Source organism: Dreissena polymorpha, chromosome 2 (assembly GCF_020536995.1).
Source record: "Dreissena polymorpha isolate Duluth1 chromosome 2, UMN_Dpol_1.0, whole genome shotgun sequence".
Taxonomy (NCBI): Eukaryota; Metazoa; Mollusca; class Bivalvia; order Myida; family Dreissenidae; genus Dreissena; species Dreissena polymorpha.
Window position 1 is genome coordinate 89,322,175 of NC_068356.1, and position 27,208 is coordinate 89,349,382.

The 27,208-nt window shown below is 36.3% G+C and overlaps 1 protein-coding gene across 1 annotated transcript; it reads left to right on the top strand.

Annotated features, from left to right (window-relative positions):
* Window positions 1–1,263: 1,263 nt before the first annotated feature.
* Window positions 1,264–18,409, top strand: LOC127869891 (ryncolin-1-like). Its single transcript, XM_052412550.1, has 4 exons — window positions 1,264–1,537; window positions 3,723–3,890; window positions 17,636–17,718; window positions 18,041–18,409. The coding sequence occupies exons 1-4, from the start codon at window positions 1,264–1,266 to the stop codon at window positions 18,407–18,409; spliced, it is 894 nt and encodes a 297-aa protein (XP_052268510.1).
* The last annotated feature ends 8,799 nt before the right edge of the window (window positions 18,410–27,208 follow it).

A 27,208-nucleotide genomic window follows, 5' to 3' on the forward strand; every position in this document is an offset into this window, starting at 1 on the left:
AAAAGATTAACTAAAGAAGATTCCGATGTGTAAAATACGCTGAAACATAATATGTTATGGTTAAAGAAATACATGTAATGCTGAAATTCGGTTTATAAGGCAGATAGCGACGTGGGTGGATATAAAAGAAAGTAATAATCATGCCAGAATAGCTAATCTCATTACAATAAAAAAAACTAGTTAATGGGGTAGTATAATATACACATTATTAATTACACATATAAAAACATGTATTTACAGTTTGGTCATAATATGAATAAATAAATAAAATTATACAAATAAAGTTGTATATGTCGCTAATCATCAGGGTTTGATCACATGAAAAGTATGGCATCAAAGCCGAGTTTGATAATGACCCAAATAAAGCTGATAGTGTAACTTAAAGTAATGAATTTCATAAAAGAATAATATATTAAAGCAATAGTTTTCACATAATCAGAATGCAGCTAGAGAATTGAATAAACTCAAGTAAAGTTTTCTTTCTTTACTTTTATCGATAGGTCAAGAAATGGCAGGTGTTAATCAAACGGAGATTACAGATCTCAAAAATAAATTGAATGAACATGAAAGCCGACTGAATCGATTATTCAGTACAGTTAATGAGATTAATGAGGTAAAAAAACTCATCTCCTAAAAGAACAGCTAAAACCGACATTGAAATAAAATGTGACGACAGATTTAACGCAATCCAAAAAAAGTTTGAAGAAACCGCAGCGGCTATGATGAAAGGTTACAATGAACTAAAAACGCACGTGAATGTCAAAGTCTCTCTGTTCGATCAAATACATAACCTTTCCCAGTCCGTTATCTCCGAACAAAACAAACTGAGTACGAGGATTGACCAGACAGATGAGAAGATCGTTAGACTGGATGGTGAAGTGAACAAGCTCGAAGTCAACAAATTGGTCGAGAACAAGGAAAGAAACGAATTGATCAATAACTTAAAAGCTGAAATTTTCCAGTTGAACGCGGGTGTTGAAATGAGATGCGACGACAAAGTCAACGCGCTACAAAGGACGAAACCGCAGCATTGAATGAAGCAGATTGAATCTGGAGACGCACGTGTCCGTTCAATTGAAAAATCTTTCCATGTCGTTGATCTTTGAAAAAAAACAACTGAGTACGAGGATTGACCAGGCAGATGTAAACATCATTAGACTGGATGGTGAAGTGAGTAAGCTCGAAGTCAACGAATTGGTCAAGAAAAAGGAAAGAAACGAAATTATCAATAACTTAACAGCTGAACTTCTCCAGTTGAACGCAATGACGAAATGCGACGACAGAGTCAACGCTATTCAAAACAGGTCTGAACAATCCATAACGGAGAATTTGGCAGGTTACAAAGATCTGGAAACGCAAATTTCCGTCCAAATGAAAACTCTGTCCAAGTCGTTGATCACCGAACAAAACAAACTGAGTGTGAGGATAAACCAAGCAGATGCGAACATCGTAAGACTGGATGGTGGATTGAACACCCTGGATGGCATTTCGAGAGGGATTGAAGAGCTTAAAACGAGGACTGACAAGTGCTGCATAGGTAAGTGGGGTTATTATTGTACTGATAACGAAACGTCATATACTTCAAAAATATGACCGTAGTCATTTGCCGACACTGCAAAGAATATATCGGGAATCCAAGAACAACATAATTTATGGAACAAGTATCACCCACAAATACATTCTTCCCCATTAAATAAACTATTGTATATGCATGACTTATTGATTAAAAAGGATTTATTTGAGATAGCTACATAAGGTTGATAATTATTTCATCACAGGTGGAAGTAACGTTCCCTGGATAGGCTCAGAAGCCCAATATATTCAAATAAATATATAAAATCATGTTTAATAAGAGAACAATTACAAAGAGCCATGAAAAACAATCCCCACCCTCTGATATTGGGATCATAACAAGGTCATTAACTAACATTTATGATAGACTGTCTTTGCGGGCCGCAATAATTAAAAAAAATAGCTTGAATCCAAAGCATCCCTTGGTACTCTAACGGGCAATGGGACAACCTTTAAGAAAAATAGTTCAAAGAAATCTGTCCAGCCAAATCTAGAACAGACTGTCAAACTATATTGTTTAGGTTTCTCCGCTATATCGATAGCTCGCGTCCTATTCCTTTAAAACAACGAGGCATGTCACATAATGCATGCAAATGCAACCACTTACCCCTAAAACCTAATTTAAATACAATCATTATTGGTAAGTATTGTTCATTTATTTACATTTGTCAAAGCGTCCTTGTTGTTGTTGATTGGATGATTCTGTGCCTGGCTCTGTCAGTGTAATTCACTGCTAAGCCGGGTTCAAGAGCAATGGCGACTATCGTTTTCAAGTAAATCAAATTTAGGGTTATAATAGTTGTTGCAAAGAAAATATAAACTTTTGGAATTAGCAACCTGGCTAAGAATAATAAATGATTTAAGCTAACAGTGTGAATAGATCGGATTATATCAACGTGATAATATTACAATTAATTAACAAAAACATATGCAATATCACGTAAATATAATTTAGATGAATAATTATGATCACAAACTTATAGTCTTACCGAAGAAAATAGAGATGTGGTATTGTTTTATAATCTGAGGCATGTATTGCATTTAGAGAGGACGCTCTACGTACAAAAAATACACAATGAATCGCTTAACATGACTTTAATCGGTAACCATAGTATCCGTCGACAGATTTTAACTATTCAAGTCTACACTGCTGAGCCAACACGTTAAATCCGTGACATAAATTTAGTCCAAAAGTATAATAAAATGTTATAGGAAATGTGATATAAAATCTATCCATGTTTTAAGATAACAAGATAAAAACTATAAGAATATGGGTTCAAATTTGATCACCGGAGACACGTGAGAACATAAATATATATTGACGAGGTAGAGTTAAGATTAATAATATAACGTTATAGAACATGAATAATTAATTTTATGCTTATTTTAATGACAAATGGTTTATAATGAAAAATATTTCTAATCCTGAACGTATATATACATATATATTTAAACTTAAGTTTATTTGTATAGGGAAAAATTATAGCCAGTTACTAGTTGTCTGTTTTGCAAAAGAGGCTATCTTTACAAAGTACAATAGGTCAAGAATGAATTATTTAGCGATTAAAGGAAAAATTGCCAATTACATGTACTGACTGATAATGTGTATTGGATGAAAGGTAAAAAGATTCAAATCAAACAGTTTTTGTGGTTTTCCCTTGGTTTGCTTCTATGTGTTTCTCTGAAAAATCAAACCTAATAAGCAGAGGTAATCTAAATATTTTATATATGTATTTCAAGAACAATAGAAATTTGGGTTTCTGTTCATATTTCTTAACGCATAACCAGTATCATCATCACCATCATCATCATCATCATCATCATCATCATCATCATAATCATCATCATCACCATAATTGGATTTTACATTTTTATTGAAAGACCTATCCTCATGTGGCCAGTAAATACGTGCATGTACATTTTGTCAAAGGTGCCGATTTCTTCTACAGTACGGTATGGATTTATAACATCATTATTTGCATTTTGCTATTGATATATTTAGTATAGCCAACAAAGATTAATTCATGTACATATGTCGCTACAGGAAATAGGCATTACATTTTAGATGTGTTTTTGTAGATTCTGACCCATAAGAACCAGCTCAGACTCCATCAATCACGATACATTATTGAAACAAGTTTCTTCTTCAGATTGTGGTAACCTTACACAAGACCATGGTACAGTAAACACCACAGTAACAAAGTATGGAACTGTTGTTAAAATATCCTGCAATCACGGTTACGAATTGTGGGGAGAGAACATCGTCAAATGCAACGCTGACTCTGTCTGGTCTGCATCAGCCACGTGTTACCCATATGGTAAGAAATTACAAGCTATTCTTTAGTCATGGTACACATTCTAATTTCTGAAACGTTGTGCTTGTTTCTTTAGTTTGATTATTCCTGGATTGGTTGGTTGTACCAGTACATACTTATTCCAGTAACTTACTACTTCTCTACACTTGTGTCGTTTTTCGACACATTTTCAGAGCAGAGCTCAGGAATATTGTAAACTATAGAGACCTGTAAGTGTGCTATCAACCAGGGTATAAACTAAAATGTTGTTCATGATGCTCCACATTTTCATTTTTAAAAAATTATCCAGAAGACATTTGAGTTTTCTCTAAAAATCTTTGTGCCATAGCAAACATTTAAGGAATTTATTTCTAGTTGTCAACCGATAGTTTACATCCCTTTATTACGATTTATTTTGAATTTATTACATTCATTTCGGTCCCAAAGGCCAATATGTGTATCTTCACAAACTAAATAATTATTTCCCCAAAACAACTTAGAAGTGTATCAATTTGAATCTACTTTAGTTTATAAGCCATTCATTTTTTGTTTTGTTTAACATAATCCTTGCAATATAATTTTAATTAAGACTGTGGAAGTGCTGTTCCATAACATGGTGTGGCCACCGCCCACAATGGCACTACTTACCAGAAGCAGGCAACTATGAAGTGTAACCCAGGCTACACACTAAACGGCTCGTCAGTGATAGAGTGCAATGCAACCGGCTGGAATTACTCTCTATCTCATCACTCTGGATCAGCAGACGATTTATTTCATAAATCAATCTCTCAATCGCACATTCTCGGCCCTTTCCGTCAAACATCGGATAAGTACCTCGAAGGAGATAGTATGAATACACATTTCGGAAGCGGTATTGCGGTCTACCTACGCGGGCCTACGCGAATCAAAATTACATAGTAAAAACAAACATGGCCGACTTTGCGCGTTGTTTACATTTTGCAAAGATGAAAATGGGGATTTTCTATGCTCTGAAGCCAGAGCAAGTACAAACTCTACAGGAATTATGGAATGGGATTGATACCGTGGCGATATTACCAACCGGCTTCGGCAAGAGTATTATATATCAACTTCTGCCGTATTTAATTCAGAAGAAAACAGGTGCAGCTGAACCTATGATAGCAATAGTGGTAGTCCAAATAATTAGACGTAAGCTACCCCGCTTACGTCTAAACGGCTACCGTCGTTTTCCTATAGCAAATTGAGTTCAACTTAAACTTCAGTTTTTCTCGTTAAATCTTTGCTAATGCATAAAATTATCATTAATTAGACATAAATGTGAGCGATTACCTCTTAAATGTGTAAAAATTGTGCTTTTAAACCACTTATGTACATTTTTAAAAATAAACATACACAACACACGAAGTGTGTTTGTCGTTTATAGAATTACATTGAATTATCTTGAACGAAATTATTTTTTGAATAGGTTACACATAACCAATTGTTGTTGTACAACAAACCACATCACTTTTTAGCTTTCTGTACTTTTTAATTAAATGAAACCTATATGTGTGTGTTAAAACTACCAGTTGTATCACGGAGTGTATATTGATAGGAGATGATTCGAGTATTTGACCCTTACTGTAGTAAATTCAATCTTATGCAAAAACTATTCATTCGATTTTATTGGTTTATACGTTATCTTGTTGCTTATTAATTCCTCTTTAAAAAAATATACGTTTTAGTATACTCCCGTTGCTATTAATGGATTTATAGCGAGATAAACACAAGAAATACACATTTTATGTTTTATGTTTTACCACCGCGCGTTTTACCGTGTTGTGGCTATCGATTTTGTACAATTAGCGTAAAGCGAAGCGCCGAGGTTATACATTTTGATGTACCCACTCACGTCTTTGTTGAATTATAGTTTCATTTCTAGGCCGATTTTGACAAATTATATATCATTAGAAAGCTTACGTTCCATAGTAAACAGATATATAAACATATATTAAGTGTTTCTTCTGATTTCGACAGCCCGGCGAGTTATAACTTTAACTTTTGCAAATATCATACCGTATTGGAGTTTTAGAATCTAGATTTACGGTTGACATGTTCGTACTTAATACCAATTTGTAGCGTTTATATTTGGAGTTCAGTTTTAAAAATTACATCTTGCTTAGGAGAATAGAATTCTGTATACGATAGAAAAAAATTGTTTAAAAAAACGAAAGTAATTAAGGAATGAAGGCGGAAGAAAGTAGCGCGCGTTCCTAACGCACTGAACTGATGCTACGATCTTGGCGATTATGCTTTTGTTTAGAAACCGGCCATTGAATTTCCTTTGCCATGATTATTATATTTTTGATGGAATATATTGTGGTATTTTGTTCACGAAACATATCAATAAAGCTTATTATAAATAAATCTTAACAAATTAACGATTTCAGCTCTTGTTTATAACACAGAAAGGGTGATAACTTTATGATGAAACAGCGTATATAGCGGATCCTCTCGATTTTATTCGGCTTTGCATGCATACTTGAAATAAAATGGGTCTCAAAAACATTCATCGTTTGCTGTTAATTATCAACGAGGGACTTATGTATAATTATATGAAATGTTATTTACCTTAAATTATCAATTTATTAAAGATTCTTGAATATCACGGTCGGTGTTACGCATTTCGTATTTTGACATCAGGACATCATGTCCAACTATTCAAAATCATATTTTTTTTTCACTGGGACGATGACGGCTTAGATTTAGACAGGCAGACAGATAGTTTATTCAGACTTATACAACAGTACATCGTCTTCAACTCAAATATATAAATTATTTTTAGACGAATTGTAAGGTGATTACACATATAGCAGTGATGATTCTGAGAATGTTGCCATGTTTCTTATCCGTGTAATCTAGAGTCCGTGGTTTGAGCATTTTTATCGCGGTGTTCAATAAAAGATATCTCAATAATCTTGTTTATCGATAGATCTGTGGTTTTATTGCCCCTGTGTTCAGCACAAACCAATTATCTCTTTATGATCAGATACTGTGCCGACCAATACTAAATAGCACTATGGTGTCATACGCCACAGCAGGGACCTATACTTGTGATCATGGAGTCTTAGTGCAAGACTTAAAAAAGTATGTTGTTTCGCTTGCGGTTGTTAAAGCTAAAACGGGGCTTCCCAGCTGGCACAGCTGCAGATATTCGGATTTGAATACCTAAACTTATTCAGACCTTATTCTTAACCGTTGCGCGTTTTACGATATCGGATTTTAGGCGGGAATACAACTCAGTGAAACTATTCAATTTCTTATACAACATTAAGCATATTAACAGTTATTGAAATTAACAATATCAGCGACATCTTTTTAAAGACTAAACACCTTTTCAAGTATCGAATTTAACATGTCAATAAAATATATTAATACCAAAAAAGGCTTCATTTAATATTGTTCACATTAAACCTTTAAATGAAAGTGTCGCTTTAACCATTTTCCGTGTCTTATTTAGCCGCGAATCGTTTGCTAAAAACAGTTAACAAAAAGGGCTACACGTTCTAATTCTTAATGAAATACAAAAATAAGTATAACATAATTAATAACGTCCATAAACACACACGGCAAGATCAAAGTTTTAATGGAAAACTAATATGACATTCCACGTAAATTATTATTTTCGTCTAAATCGAATACTATATATAGAGAAACAATGTATTTATAACCGACCAATGAGGTAACATTATGCAACTTTCAATTTACACAGTGCTATATGGCAACAATATGGAATTTGAACAGTGGTAGTGTTTTAAGGTCTGGACTATCATTACTTGTAAGTTTGTATAAACATTTTTCTAATGCAATTAGTAAAATAATGTTTATATTTTATGTTTAATAATTTATTGCATGATTATTCTGTGCTGTTATATGAATTTGATGCCGTTAAAGCTTCCGACATGAATTCATGTCGGAACGATGCTATTGCAAAATAACGTTAAACGATATGAGGTCGATGTAAATCGACCTCATATTTATAGGAGTACAATAGTGGTTGCACCACTTAATTCCATCATGGAAGACCGATTAAGATAATCTGCGAGGGGTACCGAATGTCAATCTCTGGGTTAATGGTCATAATACACCAAATAGTTTCCCTATATAATTCAATGTTAAAGCGACAACTTTGAGCGAAAATAAATGCAACATTTTGCACATAGAGACCCCCATAACCATACCTTTTCTTAAAGGCCATTCTAAGCGGAATCGATTTATGCAATAAAAAAGATATGTCATGTACAATGCAAGAAAGAACTTGACACAAATCAAAATCGACTGTTTTTGCAACTTTTTTTTCGGCCGTTTCTTAGTGGAATGTAACCTTTTCTTGTGCAATGGTTTACTATAGTCTTCAAGTGTATCATATTTTAGGGATTCAGTAGTGAACACCTATTCATGCCCTACCATTATCTCCGCAAGGTAACACCTGAATAATGGTAAAAAGTGTAAAACATGCCTTCCTGTCAACTATGATATTTTTTTAGAGAGTACAGCCCTACATGAAGCGATCATTTAGTGTATTGTAACCTATAAGACAACGTTTACTGTTAACATCGCGAAAAATAAGCACTTCTCGATACTTATAAACCTATTTTCTATGTGCATGCCAATTTTCAGACCGATCTTTCACGTAGAAATGCTTGAAAATTCATTTTATTATAACGCCTGATAAGCCATGTGGCTTTCGCGTTCGGAGCTTTGATTTATAACGGGCGTTCAGGCGTAAAACGATTACCCTAAATAATTACAATCGGTCAAAATACTGGAATATTGTTACAAGCTATGTGGAAAAAGAAGTAAACAACTATTAAAACGTGTTCATAAGCTCTTTCAGCACAAATTGTTGCGATTTTGAGATGCTCAAGACGAGTTTTTGTACATTTTTTTTCTTATTTTCCTCTGAAAACGTATTTTTTTCTTAAAAACTCACGATGCTCCTTAAATTCGTGAAACAAACGCATTTATTCCGTGAAATTTGCCAAAACGCATCATATCTCACTAAAAAATGATGATTTTCTGTAAATACAGCTTCTTTGTGACTAGGCCTGGTTTTGCGTTTAGGTCATAATACACAAAATAGTTTCCCTATATAATTCAATGTAAAAGCGACAACTTTGAGCGAAAATAAATGCAACATTTTGCACATAGAGACCCCCATAACCATACCTTTTCTTAAAGGCCATTCTAAGCGGAATCGATTAATGCAATAAAAAAGATATGTCATGTACAATGCAAGAAAGAACTTGACACAAATCAAAATCGACTGTTTTTGCAACTTTTTTTTCGGCCGTTTCTTAGTGGAATGTAACCTTTTCTAGTGCAATGGTTTACTATAGTCTTCAAGTGTATCATATTTTAGGGATTCAGTAGTGAACACCTATTCATGCCCTACCATTATCTCCGCAAGATAACACCTGAATAATGGTAAAAAGTGTAAAACATGCCTTCCTGTCAACTATGATATTTTTTTAGAGAGTACAGCCCTACATGAAGCGATCATTTAGTGTATTGTAACCTATAAGACAACGTTTACTGTTAACATCGCGAAAAATAAGCACTTCTCGATACTTATAAACCTATTTTCTATGTGCATGCCAATTTTCAGACCGATCTTTCACGTAGAAATGCTTGAAAATTCATTTTATTATAACGCCTGATAAGCCATGTGGCTTTCGCGTTCGGAGCTTTGATTTATAACGGGCGTTCAGGCGTAAAACGATTACCCTAAATAATTACAATCGGTCAAAATACTGGAATATTGTTACAAGCTATGTGGAAAAAGAAGTAAACAACTATTAAAACGTGTTCATAAGCTCTTTCAGCACAAATTGTTGCGATTTGAGATGCTCAAGACGAGTTTTTGTACATTTTTTTTCTTATTTTCCTCTGAAAACGTATTTTTTTCTTAAAAACTCACGATGCTCCTTAAATTCGTGAAACAAACGCATTTATTCCGTGAAATTTGCCAAAACGCATCATATCTCACTAAAAAAATGATGATTTTCTGTAAATACAGCTTCTTTGTGACTAGGCCTGGTTTTGCGTTTAGGTCATAATACACAAAATAGTTTCCCTATATAATTCAATGTAAAAGCGACAACTTTGAGCGAAAATAAATGCAACATTTTGCACATAGAGACCCCCATAACCATACCTTTTCTTAAAGGCCATTCTAAGCGGAATCGATTAATGCAATAAAAAAGATATGTCATGTACAATGCAAGAAAGAACTTGACACAAATCAAAATCGACTGTTTTTGCAACTTTTTTTTCGGCCGTTTCTTAGTGGAATGTAACCTTTTCTAGTGCAATGGTTTACTATAGTCTTCAAGTGTATCATATTTTAGGGATTCAGTAGTGAACACCTATTCATGCCCTACCATTATCTCCGCAAGATAACACCTGAATAATGGTAAAAAGTGTAAAACATGCCTTCCTGTCAACTATGATATTTTTTTAGAGAGTACAGCCCTACATGAAGCGATCATTTAGTGTATTGTAACCTATAAGACAACGTTTACTGTTAACATCGCGAAAAATAAGCACTTCTCGATACTTATAAACCTATTTTCTATGTGCATGCCAATTTTCAGACCGATCTTTCACGTAGAAATGCTTGAAAATTCATTTTATTATAACGCCTGATAAGCCATGTGGCTTTCGCGTTCGGAGCTTTGATTTATAACGGGCGTTCAGGCGTAAAACGATTACCCTAAATAATTACAATCGGTCAAAATACTGGAATATTGTTACAAGCTATGTGGAAAAAGAAGTAAACAACTATTAAAACGTGTTCATAAGCTCTTTCAGCACAAATTGTTGCGATTTGAGATGCTCAAGACGAGTTTTTGTACATTTTTTTTCTTATTTTCCTCTGAAAACGTATTTTTTTCTTAAAAACTCACGATGCTCCTTAAATTCGTGAAACAAACGCATTTATTCCGTGAAATTTGCCAAAACGCATCATATCTCACTAAAAAAATGATGATTTTCTGTAAATACAGCTTCTTTGTGACTAGGCCTGGTTTTGCGTTTAGGTCATAATACACAAAATAGTTTCCCTATATAATTCAATGTAAAAGCGACAACTTTGAGCGAAAATAAATGCAACATTTTGCACATAGAGACCCCCATAACCATACCTTTTCTTAAAGGCCATTCTAAGCGGAATCGATTAATGCAATAAAAAAGATATGTCATGTACAATGCAAGAAAGAACTTGACACAAATCAAAATCGACTGTTTTTGCAACTTTTTTTTCGGCCGTTTCTTAGTGGAATGTAACCTTTTCTAGTGCAATGGTTTACTATAGTCTTCAAGTGTATCATATTTTAGGGATTCAGTAGTGAACACCTATTCATGCCCTACCATTATCTCCGCAAGATAACACCTGAATAATGGTAAAAAGTGTAAAACATGCCTTCCTGTCAACAATGATATTTTTTTAGAGAGTACAGCCCTACATGAAGCGATCATTTAGTGTATTGTAACCTAATGGTCGCCATGTTTCGAACTACTTTCAAAAGTACAACAACAACAATAACAGTAGAAGACAATTTTAATTGCGAAAAGTAGAAAAATTGAGTACATGTGTCACGGTCGTTGAGTGAAATAGTGTTATTTTCAACTGTGTATGAAGCATGTGAACTGGTAGTTGAATAACCGAATTGTTGGTGGAAATGGAATTTAGAAATATATCTAATAATTCATCATCGTTTAGAATAATCATCAGCATCATTTCTGTGGAACATTGCACTATTCAAAAAACAAGTGTTTCATGGATATGGTGCTTTTGACATAGTTCACTAACCATCAAGACTGAAATGATTCATGCACACAGGTAAAGTAAATAATTGAATTTGTGCAGAATGTTTATTTTTTACAAATTATTATTTAATTTGACTAGTTCTGGCTACCATAACTTTAAATGTCGCTTTTTATGATTTTTGACTGGCGCGACTTTACAGGTCTGTCAATACTATATAAACTGTACGCTGAAGTTTCTTTAGCTATAATTTGACCAATTTATTTAAGATTGATAAATGCACTGAAACTCAAAGTCTAAAGCTTAGTAAGACACTTAAGCCAGTTTTCTGAGAAGAAACAATACTTGTTCAGAGTATAGCAGGCTCATGCGGCCTCTGCCCTGGTTTATTTATTTGGCCTCGGTCTTTAACCTGGGTCGCTTTGATTTCAGGTGTTTAGCCCCCATATCAACAAGGCTCTCGACCCTATATGTAGTTATTCATATTGTTTAAAGATTTTGAGAACCCTCACTCGGTGCCAGTGGGGATAAAACAGGGACCTTCTTATAGCTAGATGAATGCATAAAATATGCCAGCAACACTTTATAATCAATAACTTTATAATTGATGATTCTGTTCTTTTAACTACATTACTAATTTACCAAAACAATGTGAAACACATTTTTATGCACCCAAAGGAGGGCATATAGTGATCGCATTGTCCATCTGTCTATCCGTCACACTTTGCATTTAGGTTTCGAAAAAATGCTCATAACTTCTATGTCGCTTCAGATGTAACATTCATATTTGGTATGCATGTGTATATGGACAAGGCCTTCCCATACACACACAAATTTCGACCCCTTTGACCTTGAACTTAGGGTCGGCTTTTAGGTTTTGAAAAATGCTCATAACTTCTATTAAAGCGTTTATCGGGGGCGTATGTCATCCTACGGAGACAGCTCTTGATTTTGCTACTGTCCTCTGCACAAACCATGATATATCTGCATATATGCATCCAACCAAATCAGTAAAACTATTTGTCACTTAATTACAGTAAACTTATTGCATGTTAACTTTTCAACAATATATATATACATGTATATATAACTATATATAACAGATCTTGAAAAACACTCACATCAAACTTCAAATTGTTTTAGTAAATTATAGGCTTTAATTGGTATTGTGACATTGACACCACTCATGCATGCGACTATACAATTATACAACTATGGAGCACATTATTTATGAGAAATTCCAATACATCAACATATCGTCTCAGATTTAAGGCAGATAATCTAGTGCTTTTTTGCTGCCATTTTTACTATTACACATTTTTTCATTTTATGTTATGATGCATTGATCTTGTTTCTAAATTAACCAACCAATCATGTTAAACTTTTGAAGAAAGATGTTTTCTGATAAATATAGGAAATATAATCACTACAAAGTGAACAAAATTCATTTGAATACTGTGACCAACAAAGATTTGCCAAAGAGCAATTCAGATCATGATTTAAATTAAATACAAGTAATATGAAAGTCTGCCTATTGGATCCCAGTAAAGACTTATTTGTCAAATCTGCACATTAATTTTCCCTTAGCCATGTAGAATTGGGGACTAAATACCATCAAGTCATGTAAAAAGGAGCAGGGTATAGCACGCTGCTATTGATCTCTTGAGCTTTCACATGAATTTTACGGGTAATTTTCATACAACAAATGATATTATGTAGTGTAATGATAAAGCATTATGAGCACAAATTATATCTCTTACTAGTAGTGCAAAAATCATTTAAGTGTCACATTTCAAAAGAAAATTTATATAAAAAGGTATTATTAATTGTTAAAACATTATAAAAGGTTATTTCAATTCACTAAAGCATTTAATTACACGAACAAGTGCATTTTATGTCCATTACAATACATGTAACAGTATTGGCATTGTATTTATCTGCATTTGATGTGCATTTAATACACTTAAAAATGCAGACAAGACACACTTCTAACAGAAACAAATGTATTTTTTTCTGCATTTTTCCAGCATTAATACTCTTCAAGTGTATTTTTTATCATCCCAAATACACTTTACCAAGAAAAAGGTATGTTAAAATGCATTTTTAGTTTGTTTTAAGTATATTTTCAAATGCATTAAGACACTCTTTTCTTTTGCAAAAAATGTTGAACAAAAACTTGAAAATATTTAATATACTAAAGTGTAGTAATAATTAAAGTTTTGTATGAGCATCAAAAACAGTGTCAAATTCATACCAGTGCCTATTTAGTAGCAGTAGGCTTTATATGGTCTACTTGTGGTAGAAATAATGCATTTTGTATAATACAACATACATAAATTAAAAAATATAGCTGCCCATACAGTTCAATACAATGTTCAATTAACTACACTATGCGAAGTTGAAATATGACATCAAGCTTGGAATAATCTTTTCAATAATGAATAATATGCTGTTTTAATTTATAAGTGAAATAGACACTTGCATATAAAAACTGATTTTAAATCAAAACTAAATGTTTAATTTGATTTTTAGCTCCACTGGCCAAAGGTTCTGTGTCCATCGTGCATCCATGCATAAACTTTTCCTTTAAACATCTTCTCCTAAACTACTGGTCCAATTCTGATGAAATTTCTTAGGAATGTTCCTGGGGTGTACCTCTTTCAAATTTGTTCAAATTATGCCCCTGGGGTCAAATTTGACTCTGCCCTGGGGGTCACAAAATTGAAAATTTGCTTAAATACAATGTAAGGCCTATTTTGTGAAAACTTTCAAAATCTCCCGTCCATAACCATTGGGCCTAGGGCTATCAAATTTGGTATGTAGAGACATCTAATAGTCCTCTACCAAATTTGTTCAAATTATACCCCTGGGGTCAAATTTGACCCTGCCCCGGGGGTCACAAAATTGAACATATGCTTATATAGGGTATATTTTGTGAAAACTTTACAAATCTTCTCGTCCATAACCATTGGGCTACCAAATTTGGTATGTAGTGGCATCTTATAGTCCTCTACCAAGTTTGTTCAAATTATGCCCCTGGGGTCAAGTTTGACCCTGCCCCGAGGGTCACAAAATTGAACATATGCTTATATAAGGCCTATTTTGTGAAAACTTCAAAAAATTTCTTGTCAATAACAATCCGGCCTAGGGCTATCAAATTTGGTATATAGTGACATCTAATAGTCCTCTACCAAATTTGTTCAAATTTAATCCCTAGGGTCAAATTTGACCCTGCCCCGGGGGTCACAAAATTGAACATATGCTTATATAATGCCTATTTTGTGATAACTTAAAAAAAATCTTGTCCATAACCATTAGGCCTAGGGCTACACAATTTGGTATGTAGTGACATTGTATAGTCCTCTACTTAGTTTGTTCAAATTATGCCCCAGGGGTCAAATTTGACCCTGCCCCGGTGGCCACAAAATCAATTATATGCTTATATAGTGCCTATTTTGTGAAAATTTTAAAACTCTTCTTGTACTTAACCATAAGGCATAGGGCTACCAAATTTGGTATGTAGTGACATGTTATAGTTCTCTACCAAGTTTGTTCAAATTATGCCCCTTTGGTCAAATTTGACCCTGCCCGGGGTCACAAAACTGAACATACGCTTATATGGGGCCTATTTTGTGAAAACTTTAAAAAATCTTGTTGTCCATAACCATTGGGCCTAGGGCTACCAAATTTGGTATGTAGTGACATCTATTAAACCTCTACCAAATTTGTTCAAATAATGCCTCTGGGGTCAACTTTGACCCTGCCCCGGGGGGTCACAAAATTGAATAAACGCTTTTAAAGCGCCTATTTTGTGAAATCTTTAAAAATCTTCTTGTCGAAAATGTTGCAATACTAAAGTAATTTACTAATTAAAGGTCGCTGATGTGTAATGGATGTGGTGTCCACCTAATGATCTGGAGGTCACTGGTTTGATCCCCAGTGTGGGAGCATTCTTAAGAAATCTCCAAGAGACACCCAAGTACTGGTTCTAGGCCCAGGAAACGAACTCAAGAGCATTTCACATACATGTACGTAGTTAGTACTTTAAATTTAATCGAACTAAAAATGGGTTAAAACTAACAACTGAAACCCTTATTAATACATTTTATTTTGAATCAAGCAAATGTGCAAATTCATTAAAAATAATGAGTAAAATTTAAAAATTCTACTTTAAAGTAATCATGATAATTTAGATCATTTTCAGAATATTTAATGATGATAATGATATAATTATATATTCCCTAAATGATAAAAATAAAACATGTAATGTTAATTTATGAAAAAAACGTTGTAATTTTATCAATATCATGGTAATTACAACTAGATACAGGCAATTAGATCCGAAACGTGCATTAATTATATTAACCCATTCATGCCTAGCGTCCTGAAAAAAAGGACATTGCAAACAGCGTAGACCCAGATGAGACACCGCATAATGCGGCGTCTCATCTGGGTCTGCGCTGTTTGCTTAAAGAAATTTCTGTAAGAAATATTCTAAATATAGAAATAAATATACCAGACACCCCTACTTTTGGAAATAAATTGATCCAATTTAGAAGGATGGGAGAGTCCACTGGGCATAAATGGGTTAATGAACAACCCAGACATTTGTAGTGATTTATGGTCACTATTTGATTAACGTTCTATACATGACCTGTCATAAAAGGTATTTTTTAGCCAGTACTACAATCGGCAATGATAGTCTGTATTGCATACATATTCCTACGTCTATTATCGATTCGCTTCGTCAAACTGAACAAATATTTAATGTTTACATCGCGAAACGTGATGCATCCAGTTTCACTTTCGGTTTGGTTGGTTTTGTAAACACCGTTTACATCTTAAAAAGTGGATGATAGGGTGATTAAATAATACTGGAAAAGTAAATCACTTGGATAATAGGTCAAAATGCAACACAAATGAACGTTAATAGTGCTCTTAATATCAAAGTTTCGGTAAAAAGTTTGGCGCTAGTTCAACGCGCATGTATACAGCCTCATAACAATAGACTGACAACCTTTTGGGTAGTAAAGTAGTAATACAAGGCAATATGGCGACCGTTATCCACGAGGCCTATCTTACGGAGGAATCCGAGATAGCCGATGTATCACGATTGTCTATCTCATGTGTTATAAAAGGTAAGTGGAACATAATAGTTTATTATCTTAAAGCTATATTTTGTTATTTATTTGCTAAGATGTCAAGTAATTAACTAACAACAATTTATATCATTAACTGTCTGCTTTGCTCATTTTTAAGAACTTTCGACGATATGTGGACTGCGTTTGGTTAAGCTATTAGCTAATTTTATTGTAGAAACCTAGAGTAGCTCATATATCTACATGTTTTAAGAAAGATTGACATATTCAATATTGCTATGCTATACATGGTTATAGAAAATCACGAACATCACAGCTCTCCTTTCAATAAAAGAAACTAAATGTGGATTTTACCAATTATTCTCACAATCTAAACAACTACAATGATCATGATGGCGGCATTCTCATATCACCATATTCATAGTTTATGGCCAGATATCTACATACACATATTACCGAACACAAAATGATTAAATATGGAAGTATAATAGTACAAAGTATGCTGGGCATGGTATAAATTGTATATAACGTACGGAATAACGCAACATTTACTGCAACCCGTGCCATTAATCATCGCGCCACTGTTACTCCTCCCATAACCGATTATGAATAAGCGAACGATGCTCTTCTAAAAAAGTTGACCGTTGGTTTCACGCAAAAGTGTGTACATAGACAGAACATTAACAAAACGTCATCGCTACGATTTATTGAAAAACAAGAGCAGTCATTTTAAATACCGAATCTCCCAATTTCGTACATACAACGTTAGTTTATTGTCTTTACTTAAAAGTACCAGACCTTCCTTCACAAGTGATAGTTGGAAATAGGAAAAGTAGTTTTTTTATATCGAGTAAAGCAACATCAGAACTTTTCCGCTACACCAGATGACTGCCAGGACTGGTACACTTCGGGGTTTCGTGATACCAGGGTTTATACCATCTATCCGAGCCCGGGATTAACATTACAGGTAAGTCACAAATTAATAAATGTTGTTTAAACGCCTGACAATATCTACCATTTACTGACTGGTAATGAAAACATGAACGCAAAAGAAGACTGTTTTATAAAGCAAAAACCAAGGAACTGCCGACATTAAGACTATACGCGGGCATATGCATGTTTGTATACATGAATTAACATGTTAAATTTATCTTGCATATATCAACGAATCTGACGCGGGATATAAATGCCTCAAACTAAATTGTCAGTATTGTGCATAGTGAATAAACTTTATTCCATGGAGATTCCGGAGTCCATTTAACGTGTTTATGCATCTCTTGTACGTACAGGTCAGGTGTGACATGGAGACGGATGGAGGAGGGTGGACGGTAATACAGAGACGGGTGTTCGACAGCGACTTCTACAAATCTTGGGCCGAATACAAGGCCGGGTTCGGCGATGAACAGAACTTCTGGCTCGGCAATAAGAACATCTTTGCACTGACAGGCTCAGGGGGCTACAGACTACGAGTTGATTCAACAAGAGTAGGAGGGGAAACCAGGTTTGCGTCATATCAACAGTTTGCAGTTGCGGGGGAGAATGATATGTACAGATTGTCGGTCACAAATCATAGTGGAACTGCGGACGATAGTCTGTCGATTTCGAACAACATGGCGTTCACCGTTAAAGATCGTGATAATGATTTGTATTCTGATTAACTGCGCTGCGTTTTATCGAAGCGCGTGGTGGTTCAACTATTGCAGCGACGCAGATTTAAAGGGATCTTTTCACGCTTTGGTAAATTGACAAAATTGAAAAAAGTTGTTTCAGATTCGCAAATTTTCGTTTTAGTTATGATATTTGTGAGGAAACAGTAATACTGAACATTTACCATGGTCTAATATAGCCATTATATGCATCTTTTGACGATTTTAAAACCTAAAAATTATAAAGCGTTGCAACGCGAAACGATTGAATAATTTGGAGAGTTCTGTTTTTGTCGTTAAATTTTGTGAAACTACGAAGATTGCTTATATAAGGTATAAAATACTTTAAGTATATGTACTCGGCGGAATAGCTCAGTAGGCTAAAGCGTTTTTACTTCAGGACTCTGGCAGGACTCCAGGGGTCACTGGTTCGAAACCTGGTCCGGGCAATGTTCTTTTCCTTTTTTAAATTTTATTCTTGATTTTTTCCTGGAGCTTTTACGATCCAATGTTTACATTTATCGATATAAAGCATTTAATGAATAAGTTAAAAAATGCCAAAATCTGTGAAAAGGCCCCTTTAAATGGGCCTTATGGGCCCTTTACGGGATGGCGTAGAGGACTAATTTGGGTTCATTGGCTTGGCTATTTGAAGACGTTAGCAAGTACGGAAATGAAAATACGGAGAACATAACTGATTAAGAAGGAATATATTGCATCATACTTGTAAAGCACAAACCGTCAACTTAAATGAAATTTAATACTCAACATAAGATGTTTAATTTATTCGTTCAAAGGCATAATAAGTGACAATGTACAGCTACTAACTAACTGAATTTACGAATCTTAAATTTGTAATCGTTGTGGTTGCTTGTGTACACTTTATACTTTGCTCAGTGAGTTAATCGTAGGTTGGTGTTCCTTTATGGATTGTACTGTGAAATAGCATATGTCTTATTATTGTCAGTTATTTTGTTAATTGCAATGCTATTCGGTGAATATAAGACACACATTAAGTTGTGTAAAGCTATATGATACATTAACTGGTGTGGAGCGCATAGGAGTTTTACTGAACAAACAAACTGGATTAGTTGAAAAGAAATTAATAAATGAATGAATGTATATTTATATAATAAAGCACGTAATACAAGTTACATATAACCTAGGCATAAGCGTAGAGAGGTTGCACTTTTCGCAGGAATTCAAACTCGGTAAATTAGACTAGCTCTTTTAAATGTAATATATTTTTTGGAAAAATAATATGCATTATCGCACACGACTAGTAACACATTTGCCGGTCTATGAGTATTTGTAAATACCATTTCATAATTAACTCAAGTTCATTTAAACCCTGGAAAAATTCAGAACATAGGTTATTCTTAAGACATTTTTGCCGCCAGTTTATTAAAATATTAGGAATCTAATTAATCGGACTGGTTGCATTTTACTCGAATTGGATTCACTAAATTAGGAATGTCAGCGTTATACTCGGACTGGGTGCATCATACTCGGACTGGGTGCATCATACTCGGACTGGGTGCATTATACTCGGACTGGGTGCGTCATACTCGGACTGGGTGCGTTATACTCGGACTGGGTGCTTCATACTCGGACTGGGTGCATTATACTCGGACTGGGTGCGTCATACTCGGACTGGGTGCGTCATACTCGAACTGGGTGCGTTATACTCGGACTGGGTGCATCATACTCGGACTGGGTGCATCATACTCGGACTGGGTGCGTCATACTCGGACTGGGTGCATCATCTCGGACTGGGTGCATTATACTCGGACTGGGTGCATCATACTCGGACTGGGTGAACCATACTCGGACTGGGTGCGTTATACTCGAACTGGGTGCATCATACTCGGACTGGGTGCATAATACTCGGACTGGGTGCATCATACTCGGACTGGGTGCATCATACTCGGACTGGGTGCATCATACTCGGACTGGGTGCATCATACTCGGACTGGGTGCGTTATACTCGGACTGGGTGCTTCATACTCGGACTGGGTGCATTATACTCGGACTGGGTGCGTCATACTCGGACTGGGTGCGTCATACTCGGACTGGGTGCGTTATACTCGGACTGGGTGCATCATACTCGGACTGGGTGCATTATACTCGGACTGGGTGCGTCATACTCGGACTGGGTGCGTTATACTCGGACTGGGTGCTTCATACTCGGACTGGGTGCATTATACTCGGTCTGGGTGCGTCATACTCGGACTGGGTGCGTCATACTCGGACTGGGTGCGTTATACTCGGACTGGGTGCATCATACTCGGACTGGGTGCATCATACTCGGACTGGGTGCGTCATACTCGGACTGGGTGCATCATCTCGGACTGGGTGCATTATACTCGGACTGGGTGCATCATACTCGGACTGGGTGAACCATACTCGGACTGGGTGCGTTATACTCGAACTGGGTGCATCATACTCGGACTGGGTGCATTATACTCGGCTTGTGTGCATCATACTCGGCTTGTGTGCATCATACTCGGACTGGGTGCATCATACTCGGACTGGGTGCGTTATACTCGAACTGGGTGCATCATACTCGGACTGGGTGCGTCATACTCGGACTGGGTGCATCATCTCCGACTGGGTGCATTATACTCGGACTGGGTGCATCATACTCGGACTGGGTGAACCATACTCGGACTGGGTGCGTTATACTCGAACTGGGTGCATCATACTCGGACTGGGTGCATTATACTCGGACTGGGTGCATCATACTCGGACTGGGTGCATCATACTCGGACTGGGTGCATCATACTCGGACTGGGTGCATCATACTCGGACTGGGTGCGTTATACTCGAACTGGGTGCATCATACTCGGACTGGGTGCATCATACTCGGACTGGGTGCATCATACTCGGACTGGGTGCATCATACTCGGACTGGGTGCATCATACTCGGACTGGGTGCATCATACTCGGACTGGGTGCGTTATACTCGAACTGGGTGCATTATACTCGGACTGGGTGCATTATACTCGGACTGGGTGCATCATACTCGGACTGGGTGCATCATACTCGGACTGGGTGCATCATATTCGGACTGGGTGCATCATACTCGGACTGGGTGCATCATACTCGGACTGGGTGCGTTATACTCGGACTGGGTGCATCATACTCGGACTGGGTGCATCATACTCGGACTGGGTGCAGCATACTCGGACTGGTGCATCATACTCGGACTGGGTGCATCATACTTGGACTGGGTGCATCATTCTCGGACTGGGTGCATCATACTCGGACTGGGTGCATCATACTCGGACTGGGTGCGTCATACTCGGACTGGGTGCGTTATACTCGGACTGGGTGCATCATACTCGGACTGGGTGCATTATACTCGGACTGGGTGCGTCATACTCGGACTGGGTGCGTTATATTCGGACTGGGTGCTTCATACTCGGACTGGGTGCGTCATACTCGGACTGGGTGCGTCATACTCGGACTGGGTGCGTTATACTCGGACTGGGTGCATCATACTCGGACTGGGTGCATCATACTCGGACTGGGTGCATCATCTCGGACTGGGTGCATTATACTCGGACTGGGTGCATCATACTCGGACTGGGTGAACCATACTCGGACTGGGTGCGTTATACTCGAACTGGGTGCATCATACTCGAACTGGGTGCATTATACTCGGACTGGGTGCATCATACTCGGACTGGGTGCATCATACTCGGACTGGGTGCATCATACTAGGACTGGGTGCATCATACTCGGACTGGGTGCAACATACTCGGACTGGGTGCATCATACTCGGACTGGTGCATCATACTCGGATTGGGTGCATCATACTTGGACTGGGTGCATCATACTTGGACTGGGTGCATCATACTCGGACTGGGTGCATCATACTCGGCTTGTGTGCATCATACTCGGACTGGGTGCATCATACTCGGGCTGGGTGCATCATACTTGGACTGGGTGCATCATACTCGGACTGGGTGCGTTATACTCGAACTGGGTGCATCATACTCGGACTGGGTGCATTATACTCGGACTGGGTGCATCATACTCGAACTAGGTGTATCATACTTGGACTGGGTGCATCATACTCGGACTGGATGCATCATACTCGGACTGGGTGCATCATACTCGGACTGGGTGCATCATACTCGGACTGGGTGCATTATCATAATAGGACACACGGCCGTCAATCATGCGCGCCACCTCTTTTTTGAGATGTTTCTAAATTTCATGGATAATTTTACAGGGCGATTAGGTTTTATATATTTTTTAAACATATTATGCATTATAATATTTAACATACATTCTTAATTCACGAAATAAAGATAATATAATACTTCTTATAACGATGATTTGTGTCCCTTAATCCAAATGCATAATTTACTTAAAGGGGCCTTTTCACAGATTTTGGCATTTTTTTAACTTATTCATTAAATGCTTTATATTGATAAATGTAAACATTGGATCATAAAAGCTCCAGTAAAAAATCAAGAAAAAAATTTAAAAAAGGAAAAGAACATTGCCCGGAGCAGGTTTCGAACCAGTGACCCCTGGAGTCCTGCCAGAGTCCTGAAGTAAAAACGCTTTAGCCTACTGAGCTATTCCGCCGAGTACACATTCTTGACGTATTTTATACCTTATATAAGCAATCTTCGTAGTTTCACAAAATTTAACGACAAAAACAGAACTCTCCAAATTATTCAATCGTTTCGCGTTGCAACGCTTTATAATTTTTAGGTTTTAAAATCGTCAAAAGATGCATATAATGGCTATATTAGAGCATGGTTAATGTTCAGTATTACTGTTTCCTCACAAATATCATAACTAAAACGAAAACTTACGAATCTGAAACAACTTTTTTCAATTTTGTCAATTTACCAAAGCGTGAAAAGATCCCTTTAAAGGCCAAGGTCAACGAATCTTAATTAGGCTCATATATGTTGTTATTCCCAACTTTTATCAACTCCAAAAAATGAAGATATCTCGGTATTTTAATGTTAACCTTTTTGAATAATACATGTTAAATGTTCTTTTCTTACAAAGACGAACATTTAAATCCTTCAAAACATTATTATAAAACTACTTTTTCTAATTAAAAACGCACTTGACTCAAATGTGCTGAAGTAGTCAACTTACACAAAATCATGTAAGTCTTGTAAACATAATAGAAACCATTACATAAAATAGTTCTCTTTAATTTAGCTATAAATGTACATTTGTGCCACCTCTTAAACTGAGCGCTTCCTCCTTGGCATTGGCCCCATCTCTTTTTGAAAAATGCAAATTTATCCATTAGAGCGTCTAGAAGCCGATGTTTTTGTGCACGCATTAACTAGTACAGGTTCAAAGCAATCGTTTTATGTAATTAGCGATTTAATTTGCTGGGAATGTGCTCGTCACAAAGACATCGATTTGATTTTACGAATTTTACCATGCCACAACTTTGGATTGTGATCGTATGTTTATGTGAATTTATAATCGCTGAATCGCACTACATTGGCCGATTTTTTAAAAATAATTCGAAACATGTTGAAAAAACGTATAAAACTTAATCACCCTGTAAAATTATCCGTTAAATTTCAAAACATCCTGGTCTGACCGCCACCTCGGAAGTAGCATTGGCTCATTTAGTAATGCATCTCCTTAAGAATGTGGCGCGCGTGATTAACGGCCGTGCACATCATGTAGAGTACAGTTGACTGTCATTATGCCGAAGTCAGATATATCGAGCTAATGAAAATTTCGAAAATAAAAGTTCATGCCCTTCTCAGATTTGAGACACAAGGTTTTGATTAATTGAAAACGCATAAATGCATTTACAAACTTAAAGACAGCTACATGCAGGTTGAAAGTAATGCTGGAATCTCCTACTGGAGACCTTTAATCATCGTTTTTCACCTGTATCTTGTTATAACTAGTCATAAGTGTACATCGTATAAATCGGGTTAATCGAATATCTTTCATCACGAAATTATATGCATGATTTATGAACTTCGACATTTCGAGATTCCACTGTACATCGAAGGAGGTTGTAAAATGTGTGTGGCCTACGTTGTACTTTATGGTTATCTTCTATCCTTTTCTTAAATATCGATGATTATGTCAATACTCTTATTACGAGCTAACTTTTGATCCATATCGGTTGCGGCTTTCTTTCAAGGTAGTTATATTTGGAATTTACTGAACATGGACAATGCATATGTGATTTGTCGTGGTATGACTGAAAATAGTTGAAACTGTATAAAACTAACACATTTAAATAAATTAACAAGTTAAACGTTAAATTTTCACGCAGCTGTCTGATTTCAAACAAAGTACAAATCTCTCGCCGATATCTCTTGTATGATATACTGCTTAAGCTATTTAAAAATACAACACATGATGTATTTAAGGTACACTATTAACTTATAATGGACCCCTTTAAGTGCTACTATTGCATCGCTACAGCTGCATTGTTCCCGGTTATTATAACCCATTAAGTTGAACACCACAACTCACTGTGTCTAAAATACAGAGAATATGAACTTGACAATACAACTGGGGCCTTTGGTTATCGGACAAAGGCATATCCGAACATAATTCCGGATGACGGAGAAATCTATGTGACCGGCGACAACAAATTTGGTATATTTAGAGGGCGAAATCTAAATTTGTTAAAAGACGAAAATTAACACTCCAGTAAAGTGATTCGTTTATACCACACACAGCATGTACTGATAAGAACAAGAGGGCCTGAAAGGCCCTAAGTCGCTCAACTGAGATTCAAAAGAACTGACCTGTTCTGTGCAGCCCAAGATGTCATTTGAACAAATGTTCTAACCAACTTTCATGACTAGTCAACACCCTGTCAGCCACGTTTTTCAACAGACCAGAACCATTTTCATACACATCCAAAATATCTTTTCAACAAATATTCTGACAAAGTTTCATGAAGATTCATGAAGTCATATAAGGAAAAAATCCCCCACCCCTGGTGGTCATGTTTTTCAAGCAACTAGTACCATTTTCAAACTGGTCCAATATGTCACTTGGACAAATCTTCTGACCAAGTTTCATGATGATCGGACAATAAATGTGGCTTCTAGAGTGTTAACAAGGTTAAACTATAGCAAAATAAGGAAAAAGCCATGCCCCATTGGCGGCCATGTTTTTCCACCAACCGGAACCATTTTCGCACTCACCCAAGATATTATGGGGTAAATCGTTTGACCAAGTTTCATGAAGATCGGACAATAAATGTGGCATCTAGAGTGTTAACAATATTTTACTATAGCCATATATAGCCCTATTAGAAAAAATGCCCCGGCCCTTGGCAGTCATGTTTTTCAAGCAAACGAAACAATTTTAGAAGTCATCCAAGATATCATTGAGACCAATCTTCTGACAAAATTTCATGAAGATTGGACAATAAATGTGACCTCAAGCGCGTTAACAAGGTTTTACTAAAGCCATATATAGCCCCGCATCCTGGTGGTCATGGTTTTAAAGCAACCGAAACCATTTTCGAACTCGTCCAAGATTTTATTGGGACAAATCTTCTGACCAAGTTTAATGAAGATCGGAAAATAAATGTGGCCTCCAGAGTGTTAATAAGGTTTTACTATAGCTATATTAGGAAAAATGCCCCGCCCCCTGGCGGCCATGTTTTTCAACCAACCCGCGTCTTTTTTTAACTCTTCCAAGATATTATTGGGATGAATCGTCCGACCAAGTTTTATGAAGATCGGACCATAAATGTGGCCTCTAGAGTTTAAACAACATTTTACTATAACCATATATAGCCATATAAGGAAAAATGCCCCGCCCCTTGGCAGCCATCTTTTTCAATCAAACGTAACCATTTTCGAAGTAATCCGAGATATCATTTAGACCTATCTTCTGACCAAAGTTCATGAAGATTGGACAATAAATGTCGCCTCTGGTGTTAGCAAGGCAAATGTTGACGCCGCACGACGGACGACGAAAGACGGACAAAAGGCGATCACAAAAGCGTAGAAAAACGTACCTTCAATAAATGGAAATGGAGCGAATTAAAGATGAGAACGACGACAATGGGGACTTTTCTATATTAAACGAATGTATGTCCGAAGTTTTACAAAACTTGAAAGAAAGTGGCCATTGAAAACGTTTGACAAGTTTTGTGATTTGGTTGTTAATAAAACATTTCCATTGACTGATATAGGATATACAGAATGTTTGGATAACTGTTAGTCTACATATATAGTTAAAATTGCCAATTTAACAGTTCTGAGTAGGCAATAACGTCCACAACTCATGTCATTTTCCATGGTCTCAGCCGAATACTTGAGCATAATTTTATTTTCGTAGTCGTTATCATGACCATCTAATAATTAGTCACGGCCGTCAGCATGAGGCGTTTTTTCAAAACCCATTCGAATTTAATCGTTGATAAAAATGTTCATTTTGGATTCTGTAATTTGGAATAACCGAAGAAAAAAAATATTAAAGATTTCAATAAAATGTTTTTCATTTTTATCTTTGGTCTAAATCAGACCCATGTCGTACAAAAGACTTATATTAGAATTAAACCCCTGCTTAATAATAACTGGTATTTGTCCCTTTTTTCAGAAACATATATCGCATTGAGGAAGTTTTTATGATTGATCGTGTATTTTAATCGGATGATTTTGCTAAAATCGTGCGACCCTCCACCTCTCAGTTTTCAGTTGAGTCTAATTTAAGAACAAGAGGGTCATGATGGCCCTAGTTCGCTCACCTGAGAGGAGTCGGTTCATTCAATCTTTACCAAATGTCAAACTTGACCTAGATATTGTCCAGACAAACATCCTGGTCAAG